Below are 11,685 nucleotides of genomic sequence, written 5' to 3'. Positions count from 1 at the left end.
ACCCTCAGCTGTCTCTGCAGGTGGCATCCTGCGCAGGTGAGCAGTTAGGACAGGCCCAAATCAAGGAAGATGTATTCCAACACTCTGATAGCCAGACCAGCCCTGAGGCCCAGAGAGAAGATGCAGTGGCAGATCAAAGAGCCCTCTGCAGTCTTCTGGGGCCTTGTGTCCACAGTAACAGATTTCTCTCAGAAGCTTCCCACGGTCAAGGATGTCTGCGGTCCTGAAACCCTCAAGTCACCTTCAGCTCTTTTTAGAAATCTGAAAAGCGAAGGGAGTGACCACCTGGCCCTCGGGAGCCTAGAAATCAGGAGGGATAGCGTGCAGCTGGGCAGAGGCCTCCCCTGAGGGACACTGACCTCTGCTGGCTTTAAAAATAACAGCAAACTGGGGAAAAGAGGTTAAAACAAACATTTATTTAACAAATTATATTAAGAATACAATCACACAGTGAAACCTCCCTTTGCCAAGCAGTCACCTTGAATAAATACACAGGAAGGCAGCTATGCCTAGGTCCTTGTCCCAGCGCCACACAGTGGCCCAGCAGCTAACGTGTATTTGAAGGGCAACAGAGCCTGGACTTGTGCTGATGCTGCAGCTGCTCTGCTGGGCCGCCCTGATGTGCTGCATCCCCTGAGAGGGAGCCGGGCGCAGGAATGAGGGCCCAGGTTCTTCATCAGGCTCCGGGGTCAGGAGGATGCAAACGAACTTCGTGAGCCCAGCACTTCACGGCCTGGCCTTTCCAATGAATGCAGCAGGAGAGATGCTCACGGTCACAGGAGGCACAGGGCAGGCTCCCAGCCTGACCCATGCCCAGAACCCAGTACCATGGTGAGGTGACTTCCTAGCAATCACAAGTCCATCACAGGGATGGGCACCAAGGCCAGGTGGTTGTCCCCAAGGCCTTCTGCCTCAGGCTTTTCAAGTGACGGGGTAAAGAGCACCCAATGCTGGGCTTGTTTGGGGGAATGGCAGGAAATGTGCTTAAGATTGCCAAGGCAGTGCCCAGGGCAGGGAGGGGTGTGCTCAGTATCCCGGGCCCCATATGTGTGTCCTTCTGACATGGGCTTCGGCTCCTTCCTGCAGATTGACCACAGCTGCAGGTGGCCACCCAGGAAGAACACTCACGGCTCTGACCTATCATTTTCTAGAGGTGAGTAGGGCTGGCATGTATTCTTTATGATAAATTTGTAAGTGAGCCTGGAGTCACCCTGCCCCGCTTACACCCGTGTGCCATTTTTCCAAGGCCCTTAGGAGGAGCCAACTTTTCAGTGTGGGGTGATGGGGGTGAGGTGCTGTGCTCTGGTTAGCCTTTTTGAGAGAGATGTGTGCTTGGCAGGAACAGCAGCAGTTGTGGACATGCTGGTGGGGGAGGAGGAGACCCAAGGGAGCGGCTGCCGTTCTTCGCGTCTCCCAGCAAGTCTGTGTGCTCATCTCGCAGTGGCCAGGGGTGCTGCAGCCAAGTGTTCCACACCACACACAAAAGGCCGCTCAGCTCTGCTGGGAGCCACAGCCCCACCTCCCAGGTCTGGGATGTGCCAGGTCCACACAAGGTGGACACAGGCACGCATACCCCACTACTACCACTGCCAAAGACAAGAAACCAGGGCTTGGTGCAACCTAAAACCTACCACAGACACCAAGTTGTTCTCAAGACTTCAGAAGCTAGAAGCCATGGACGCTACAACATTCACAGAAAGGCTATTCTGACACTAAGTCTGCAGTGTCCCGAGATTGCGCAAGCTCGACCATGTGCTGGCCCTCTTCCCAGTGGCTGAGTCCCGTGCATGAGTGGGCTGCAGAGCCCTGCCCTTTCTGCAGGGACCTCTTCACTCGGCCTTTCTGATCCCTGACAAAGGGTCTACTGTCTTCACCTTTGACCTTCCAGGCTGTCAGTGTGGCAGGAAGCCACATTCTCCATTACGGAAAGTGGGGAGGGTCACCTGACATCACCTGATGGGGACCATGTCACAGCTGCGGAAGGGAAGAGGTGGTAAGACAATGTGCACAAGCTTAAAGAAGTGGCCAGCAGACCCTCGGGCTTTGTCCTGCAGCCTTCCAAGGTAACTCAGACCATGAGTGGCTGCCCCATTTCTGTTGGCCCTCAGGCCACACAAGACATTTGGTGTTACACCAGCAGCAGTAGACACAGGTCCTCAGGGTCCCCAGCTTGTGTAGTCAGCTGGGGGACAGTTCATCAGCTCTGTTGAGCACCAGTGTGGCACTAGGTCTGACTCCATGTGCCTCTGGGGCACAGGCAGATGAGTTAACCACCCCTTCATGGCCTGTGCTGCCTGGAGGCTGAGGGGCCCAGAGGCAGGGGGATGATGGGTACACACATGGAAATGAAGTACCATCAAGTGGAGAAGGCTGAGGAGGGAGGGAGGGCCACAGGCCCTGAGGAGCTGGAGCTGAGGGGCTGATGGAGGCTGGTGAGGTATTTTCGGCCCTGCCCTGGCTCACGCCATCTTGTTGGCTGGTTCTTGCTCCTGATCCTCTTGCACCTTGGCCACTCAGCTGCCTGCGACTGTCTCTGGAGCTGTAACTGGAGAGCTAAGTGTGGAGTTGCCTATGGCTACTGGCCACTGTGCATACCTTCATATCCACAGACACTGTGGGGACCAATGCCAGACAAACCCCAATAGCCAATTATGGCAAAGCAGCGCATCATGGTGAGAGTTGAGAGCTGGGGCAGCAGTGACCACTGTTTCATGGCAACGAATGTAGAGTTGAACTTGGCACCTCAGATGGACACCTGTGAATTGCTCTAGCCCAAATTCAGATGTCTGGAACAGACGGTCTTTTCAAAATAGCAGATCCCTGGAAGGAGATGCCTTCTAGACTGTGAGTGGGCTGGCTGAGAGGAGGAGGTGCCCTTGTACTGTGTCCTTGCAGGGCTGGGTACCATGCCTCTCAGAGCATGCTCTGTGTCAGTCACCACCAGGTCAGGGCACCAGGCAGAGGCATATGGAGCTGTTGCTGGCAGGTGAATGCTCTACAGATGAGCCCTTTGTGAGGGTTGGAGCTTGTGGCCAGGCACAGCACCCTAGCAGCCAAGTATCCATCCAGGTAGGCACCCAGTCACCTCCACAGACAGCGGGGTCCCATCTGTGCTCTCTGGAATCCAGTGTGTGCATTGGGGAAAGAGTCCACAGGTGTCTGGAGTGAAGCAGGGTCCTATTTTCTCAATGCCATCATGAAGTACAGGGCCTACTTGAGCCTGCTGACCACATAGCCTGGCTCAGAGATGATGGGTGCATCTCACATGATCCTGTGTGAAGCAGTCAACCCTGGAGCCTTCCAGGAGGGAGACAGTGGCTCTGTGGGATTCTTGTAGTGGGTGATGGTCAGTTGAAAGGAGTCAGTGGGCATCACTGGGCCGCTGGAGCATGCGCCTGGGCCCTCAAGGGTGACTCCAGGTAGGGAAGAATTTTCCTTTCTTTGTGGGGTTAGTGGTTATCACACAGGTGTGCTAGGAGCCTCTGGTCACTAACAGCACATACATTAGTCACAATTATGAACAACGTTCCCAAGGGAGGCAGGGGAGTCTCGTCAGGCAAGCTGATGACCATATATGACCATGCAGCTGCCCAGAGTCTCTTGGTCAGTGGGGAGGGCAAGCAGAATGGGCAGGTGGGGGAGGCAGTAACTCTCACCCCAGCCACCCCATCAGTAGTCTGGGCACCGGGTAGGAGACGTCTTCTCCCCCAGGAGGCTGTGGGCTCCTCAGGACTGGGGAATCTGCTGGCACCGGGTCGGGCTGGGCGGGAGCCGTGCTGCTGCGCTCTGCTCTGTGCGGAAGCTGTACTCATACTGCAGGAGGAAGGAACGAGAGGCACAGTCAGGCCAGAGGGGGATATGTCACCATGCATGAGTGTGTGTGCATGCGTGTGCATGTGTGTGCCAGGCTCAGGAGGGGCCGTGGGTAGGAGCCTTCACAGTCTCTGCCTCTGCGGGGTGAGACTTTGGCACTGGCAGTGTGCACATCTGGTGCCACTGGCAAGCTCCCATGAGCACCTTGTGCTGAAAGGCTGAAAGGCAAGTACCTCCCTGCTCATACCTCAAGGAGGGGCCACTGCAGGCTGTGGGGACAGACCTGTGAGTGGACTCCATGACTGACCAGAGGCCTTCCTCGGCCCCCAGGTCCTGGGACTCCTCGCCACCAGGCATACTGTGCATTGCCCAGGACAGCACCTTTGTTGCTGGCAGCTGCTGGGGGGTGGGGTATGCCCATCCCTGGTAGCAAGCAGTTTCCACCAAATATCTGGTGGCTATGAAGAGCACATTAGAGCAGCCCACAGCATTCCCCTTCCCAACTTTCCTACCCTCTAATGACCCTCGAAGGCATACCATCCCATCAGGCTAACCCATCCTGGCAGGCTTTAGGCAATGGTCGGCACAACACTGCCACCTGGTGGCTGCTCATATGTGTGCATGTCATTGAACAGCAACATGTTAGAGCCTGTTGGCTTTGTCAGCACCTACAGGTCTTATTCTGCTGGGGATTGGGGGAGTGGTGGTGGGTGGGAGACGGAACATTTTGGGGGTGGGGGTCAGGACTGCAAAGGCATAGGCCCTATGAAATCCTTTGTGCCTATGGCTCAAGGGTGGTGGCAGAGGGGTCCAGGAACTTTCCACACAGCCCAGGACTCAAGCAGGGGCACTTCTTGGGACCTGGGCCTTTCACAGGGGTGAGTAAGACATGGTAGGCAGAGGTGCAGAGGGGCTTAATGGTACAGGCTTGAGGGTGGAGGGCCCAGGTGCCACTCCCAACTGTACAAAGGCCGGGGGCAGCAGGATACCAGAGGAAGTGCAGGTTGGGGAGTGAACAGGAATTTGGGTTCACTGGTGGTGGCTGGGAGAGGGTCCCTAGGAGTGTCCAGGGGAAGAGGCAGTCTGTATGTGTGGGGGTGGGGTATGGAGGGACGGGGTTGAGAGACAGCTGGGGCCACAGTGACAAGAGCATACATCCAGAAAACAAGAAGGCAGGCCTGCACCCTTAGGGTGGGGACCGGCAGCCCTTGGGGCAACACCCTGGTGTGAACCACAGAGCCTCACCTGGGAGCCCGTCAGTCCCGGGCTTGACTGGTGGTGGGGTTTGAGCGGATCTGAAATGTGTATTTTCAAGTGACGTTCTAGGAGGCTGGAATGTTGGGTCAGTTCTGAGAGCCAGCCCGACCAACCTTGTGACTAACACGATCTGGGAGTGACGTGGGGATAGTAGGAGTGGGAGAGGCAAGAGGCTAAAACATGGTGTTTGAGTTGGGCCCAGGGACAAGGAGGGTAGGGTACCCGCTTTGGCACCCTGAACTGTCTCTGCTGTGCTCAGCTCCCAGGGCAGCAGGAAGCCATCGGCAAGAGCGTCCTTCATTTGATACTGTCTGTCTGGTCCTCAGCGCCTGGTCTGAGAATGGGGCTGGGCACTTGCATGTGGATGGAGCTACAGTTTTCTGGGCAGTGGGTGGGGGAGCAACTGGCTGACCAGGTAGTGGGGACTCAGTAGGTGAGGTCATGTGGTCCAGGCCTGTGGTGGCTGGGAATAAAAGGAGATCTCTGGAGGGGGCAAGAACCTGCCTTCCAGTTCACCATCTGGATTCCCGTTTCTCTTGCACCCTGGCTTGGAGTGTAGGGTGGGGGCATTGCCAGTACACACTTGCCCTGTCCTGCCCAGGCACATGGAGAGCCTGGGGGCCGACACAACACACAGATCCCTTGGTCCCCTGCCCTCTCCCTGGAGGTTTTCCTAAGGTTATCCTGACTGGAAGAGTCACTACCCCCACTCGTTTTCCCTAATTCCCCAAATGAAATTTCAACATATGTCCCCCGACATAATCCCCCTTAGGCTGCGGATAACCTTCCCACAGACGATGTCCTCCGCCTGGGATTCCTCGTCCCCAAAATGTTTGCCCAAGAGACTAGGGCGGCTTCTGGAAGCCCTTTTACTCCCTTGGGCAAACAGACAGTACCTTTGAAGGCGGATTTGAGCCCGGATCTGTTTACTCAAGACATTAGTCTCCTGCATAAGGAAAACCTGCACTTGAGTACAAACAGCAAATCCTTTTTGAATTAAAAAAATTTTTCAATTAAAAAGCATTTGGTGTGCAGAGTCCAGCTCAGCTGAGCTGTGCAGGGCAGTGCACCCTCTGGTGGGCGCAGCCTGTCATGGCAACTGTTCCACTGGCCTGGCCTAGAAAAGAGATGTCACTGTCAGGGGCTCTGTAGGGGACTTTCCCCAGGCCCCCAGCACCTTTAACAGATAGTCCGAGGCCTCTCATGCAGACTTGGGTCACAGTTTCCACAAGCCCTGCCTCACCATGAGACCAGTGTTCGGCTAGTAGGAGGCACAGCATCACCAAGGCTGACCATTGCAGCCTCAAGGAAAAGGGCTGACTAGATGTCTCCTGTCACTCACAGGGGAGCAGTGGGAACACTGGGGTGATCTGTGCAAACACACCCAGCAGTGCCTGTGCCCAAGAGGCAGAGATGGGGACAGCAGTGGCATTTATCAAAGTCCCTGGCCTGTTTTAATGGTTGGTAAGGGAGGCACGGCCTGAAACAGAAGTGCTACCTACCCAGGGAGGGTTGGTGAGCACAAGCCATACCGCCCCTGGCCCTCTTGGCCCTCCTCCCCTGAGCCAGTACCAGTCCTATCCACCAGAGGGCTCTAGACAAGGAAAGTAGGAAGGTCTCTATCCAGCACCACACTCACCTAGGGTTGGGTTTGACTTCCTGAGACCCCAGAGTGAGCCAGAGTGGTACTGACCCAGGTCCAGAGGGGCACTGGGAGCGAATACTGAGCTGGCCAGGTGTCCGTGCCCACCCCTTGATGGGCTGCAGTTGGGATGTGGGGCCAGAACAAAGGCAGGTTATACTGCAACAGGTCACAGAAGGTTCTGCAAGGGTATGGACAAGGGCAAGTTTGGGGGGGTCCAGGTAAGGCCCCTAATGTAGGGAACTAAAGACTAGGACTCAAGCATAGGGGTGCTTCAGGGATGGAGAACAGTGGAGGGGGGCCTGGGCTGTCGCAGATGACCTAGCACCAGGGCAGAAGGAGCAGACGAGGCTAGACCAGGCAGTCCAGGATAGCTCTGAATGCAGCCTAAAACAAAATAAGCAATTTACTTAAAACATCATGAGATAGTTTTTAAGTTTGTTTTTGTTTTCAAAGTCAGGGTTTCTTTGTGTAGTTCTGGCTGGCCTGGAATTCTCTAAAGTACTGCGATTAATGGCATGCACCTGCATACCTAGCTCAAGTTTTTGTAAAATTTTTGGAACTCAATCATACTGTTCTTGAGGATGAGCTTTGTGAATGACTGTATGGTTCAGAAAAGCTGAAAGGCTAGACACAGTAGCCCACATGCCTGCTCTCCAGGCCTCCCTTGGGCCACACCACCATCCCCCACCTTTCAGGCACTGCCGTAGACTGGGCTCAAACCTGTCTTCCATTTGTAAGAGAGTTCTTAGGCTGCAGCCCTTCCTCCCCACAACTCAGCCTCCAGAGAACCCTCTCTATTCTGGAAGGTCCTCTACTACTCAGGGGCTCTATTCTCTCCAAACTGTGTCTTGGCTCTTGGGTTCAACCCTGGGGAAGGACTGGGGAGGACCTGCTGTGTGTGGGGGGCCTGGCCTGCTGTGGGGCGTGCCTGCTGCTTTCCTGGGATGAGCTGAGACTTTGCATCTGCCCTCTGAGAAGGACCCCACTTAACAGCCAGGGCTGGGAACTCCGAGATACATCCAGTCCTTCAGGCAACTGAAGGGCAAGGCTGAGGGATGAAGTAGGAAGGACCTCTGTGATTCATGATCTTGTCAACTTTTCCGACAGCCATCTGTTCTCTGCTTGGGTAATGGCTCCTTAGACACGGGCAGACAGGGCGAAAGCAAGGTCCGGCAAGAGGGTCCCAAGCAAACTGGGGGAGGGTGCTCCTTGTGGGGCAGGGTGACTGGTGACATGACAGCCGGCACACCGGTCCTGTACCCCTCTCCACATGGACACACACCACCTGACTCTCACAGAGCGACCACCAGCCTTCATGTTTCTCCTGGAGAGGCATACACTTCCCAGCTAGGCAGAGGATGGAGGCCGCCACAGCAATAGCACTGTCAGCAGGGACACGTCATGAGGGGGTGAAAAGTCCGTGCTCATGACTATTAAAATCTGAGAGTGAAAGACGGGCAGAGAAGTCACACAGTTGAGAAAATGGGAGCAAGCTTTCTCTACAGACACAAAACACAGCCTTACCTTGCTGTGGTCTCCCAGGGCAGTGTGTGTGTGTGTGCGCGCGCTCCAGTATGTATAAAGGCCTTTGGCACTGAATGGAAACCACAGCTGTGCTATAGACAGCTCTAGGCTGCCCAGCATTGAGATGGCATTTCAGAATTCACTTGGACATCTGCAAAAATAGCTGTTTGTAATGCCCCTCTTCTCTAGGTCACAGCGGGGAGGCAGACTGTGCGCATGTCCTGGGGCCCCGTCCACTCCAGTTTGACTGTAATGCTCACTTCTTGTCACCGGTGCCTGGCAGCTTCTCCTAGCTCAGTCTGGGGATTGCTTTATTTTAACATTTTAGATAAAAGTCCCATAAACCCTCCCTAAATGACTGGCAAAACCAAGCATTCACCTGACTCTGGTTTTGTACAGGTTGTACGGCTGACGATAGTCACCCTGACAGATATGCTGCTCTGGTTTTGTACAGGTTGTACGGCTGACGATAGTCACCCTGACAGATAATGCTGCTCTGAAGCCATCTCTGCTGCAACCATAATTCAGCGGCTCTCTGTCTGCATGCTGGGTGCCTCAGGCCTCTATGGCAGCCACTCTCAGGAATGCTGCCTTCGAGAAAACCAGAAGATTGAGCAGTAGTTCCCAACTTGGGGGACACAGCCCCTTTGACAAAATTCTATAGCTAAAAATATTTACAACTCATAACAGTAGCAAGTCACAGTCACAAAGAGCAGTGAAATAATCTTATGGCTGGGGTTACCACAGCGTGAGGAGCTGTATTAAAAGATCACACCACTGGGAAGACTGAGAACCACTGAACAGAGGCTCAGCCATTACTTACTTCTCTTCCAGGGGAGCTGAGTTTGGTTCCAGCACCCACTCTGGGGAGCTCACAGCTGTGTGGGATCTGATTCCTTCTTCTGGCCCGTGAGTGTAACTCTATATACGGCATCCACATACGCAGATACACGTGAAGCAAAACACAAAACCCAAAGACAGCGAGGAGGCGGGGCCCGGGGCTCTGTTAACACAGTCTACCACGTTAATATGCAGAAAGGAAAACAGCCATCTCCATAGATGACCAAAAGCTGCTGCTGAGAAGCTGCCACCCGTCCCGATGACAACCTATAGGAGAGAGACACATGGCCAACTCTTTAGCAGAAGAAAGGATGAAAACCCAGGAGAACATGTGGATGCTGAGAGTAGAAACTGCCACTAAAGCGGCTCAGGGACCGAGAAGCTCCTGCTGAGGAGACAAGTCCACCAGGAAGGGGGATGGCTGCTACGTAAGAGACCGGGACAGTGTCTGGCTGCTTGTCTGTGGCCAGGGTGACAAGGAGAGCAGCATTACTGCTGTTTCAAGTCAGCAGCAGTGGGCTCTGGAGTTACTGCTGAGGCTGGGAACGTTCTCTATCCATGTGACTGATGAGAAGGAACAAGCAAGGATCCTGATGACAGGAGCCACAAAGACACACAACACCCAGGCATGTCTTAAAAGGAAACAGGAGGGGGCCGGGGATGTGGCTCAGTTGGCACAGCGCTGGCCCAGCACACATAAAGGCTGGGGCTTCATCTCCAGCACTGTAAAAACCTGGCATGGTGGTGCATGCTTGTAATCTCAGCACTGGGAAGTAAAGACAGGAGGACCACAAGTTGAAGGTCATGCTCAGCTACACACAGAATTCAAGGTCAGCCTTGGTTGCTTGAGACCCCATCTCAAAAGAACAACAAAAAGAAACACATGAGAACTCTTCAAAGAAAACACTTTGGTTTCCCATTGGCCAATATGCAAAGACCTGGGTAAGCCAGCACACTGGTCCCCAGGTGGACATGCCATGTCAAATGTCAACCATGAGTTCAGTGCAGTTCCAACAAAACCAGGATGGGGTCAGTGAGACAGCTCAGCAGGTAAAGGTGGTGGCTGCTGTCAAGACCCGAGCTCCACCTCTGGAACCTACATGGTGGTACAGAAGAAACAGTCCCACAAGCCCTCTGACTTCCATATGCATGCACCCACAATAAACCAAATGTACCCAAACAAACAAAGGGGGCTGGAGTGGTGGCATAAGTCTGTAATTCCGGTTCTTGTGAGGCCAAGGCAGGTGATTCCCGAGCCAAGCTCATCCTGGGGTGTACATGGAGACCAGTAGACCCTTTCTCAGGATAAGGCCGTTTACTCACTGTCCCTCCTAGAAAGGCTGTGGGTCAGATGGAATGATTGCACCTCTAATTAGGAAAATCAACAGGATCACAGAGGGCCCCAAACTAACCCTTCGGTGAGAGCAATCACAAAGCAAGGGTCAGAACAGCGGCCACAGGAAGAGCCTTATGGTGCACACAGGAAGGTTAGAATTAAAGTGCAGAAGAAAACGACCTGGAGACTGCCTAAAACATTAGGAATAAGCCAGCTCTAGAGATTCTTTATAAGACATGCCAAACAGAATAAATAGTTGATTTTTAGTATTTTAAAATATAAAAAAGAAAATATTGTTGGTGCAGGAGAATTGTCTGTATTCTGTCAATCATGTTTTAAATAAACGCTGATTGGCCAGGCAGGAAGTATAGGTAGGTCAACCAGACAGGAAGTAGAGGCGGGACGATGAGAACAGGAGTATTCTGGGAAGCAGGAAGCTCCCTCTGCAGTTCTGCCCAGATCATGGAAGAAGCAACATGTGACCTGCCCCACTGTGAAAGGTACCAAGCCATATGGCTAACATAGATAAGTTGATGTAAGCTACAAGAGCTAATATGAAGACTGGGCTAATGGGCCAATCAGTTTATAATCTTATGGAGTCCTCTGTGTGATTTTCTTTGGGGCTTGCCAGCTGTGGGGTACTAGATGGGACAGAAACCCCAACAAGAAGACCCCCTCATGTTATATATTGTGGTTTTTATTGTAAGAATGATGCAAAAACAAAACCCAAAGCATCTCCCCAGGCCTAAGGTAGCCATCTTTAAAGCAAAGAGGGCTCTTAAAAATGAGAGGGGCCAACCTGGTCTACAAGAGCTAGTTCCAGGACAGGCTCAAAAGCTACAGAGAAACCCTGTCTCAAAAAACCAAAAAGAGAGGGGGGGGCAGGTGGTGGTGACGCACACCTTTAATCCTAGCTCTCAGGAGGCAGAGGCAGGCAGATCTCTGTGAGTTCAAGGCCTCCCTGGTTTACAGAGCAAGTTCTAGGACAGCCACATACAAGGCTACACAGAAAAATGCTGTCTCAAAAAAAAAAAAAAGAGAAAAAGTGGGGGGGGGAGAGTCTGACTGAGGGGGGGGAGCCCAACTGAGGGGGGAGGAACCCAACTGAGGGGGGAGGAGCCCAACTGCGAGGGGAGGAGCCCAACTGAGGGGGAAGGGGTCCAACACCCATATCAGGGAGGTTTCTCTTTGTAGCAGATGGCAATGACTGCCATGCAGTCAACATGCAGAGAGTAAGAGACTGTGGAGCCTGGCTCTAAAAGGGACATTT

At 53.5% G+C, this 11,685-nt stretch overlaps 1 protein-coding gene across 4 annotated transcripts in view; it reads right to left on the bottom strand.

The window, feature by feature from the left end:
- Window positions 1-394: 394 nt before the first annotated feature.
- Window positions 395-11,685, bottom strand: part of Mvb12b (multivesicular body subunit 12B) — a 153,905-nt gene continuing 142,614 nt past the window's right edge. For 2 of the 4 annotated variants that reach the window (XM_087899709.1, XM_087899710.1), the window contains exon 10: window positions 9,122-9,346. In XM_087899709.1, the coding sequence (XP_087755835.1) occupies window positions 9,161-9,346 (186 nt within the window). In that variant the 3' untranslated portion in view covers window positions 9,122-9,160. Of the gene's footprint in view, window positions 3,814-9,114; window positions 9,347-11,685 lie in introns of those variants that run through there. The other 2 variants (XM_085681329.2, XM_087899708.1) reach the window with 2 other exon arrangements.

The sequence above is a fragment of the Myodes glareolus genome, chromosome 21 (assembly GCF_982192425.1).
Source record: "Myodes glareolus chromosome 21, mMyoGla1.1, whole genome shotgun sequence".
In the NCBI taxonomy this organism is placed as follows: Eukaryota; Metazoa; Chordata; class Mammalia; order Rodentia; family Cricetidae; genus Myodes; species Myodes glareolus.
Note: the sequence above shows the minus strand (reverse complement) of the source record. Positions and strands in the feature narration are given on the sequence as shown.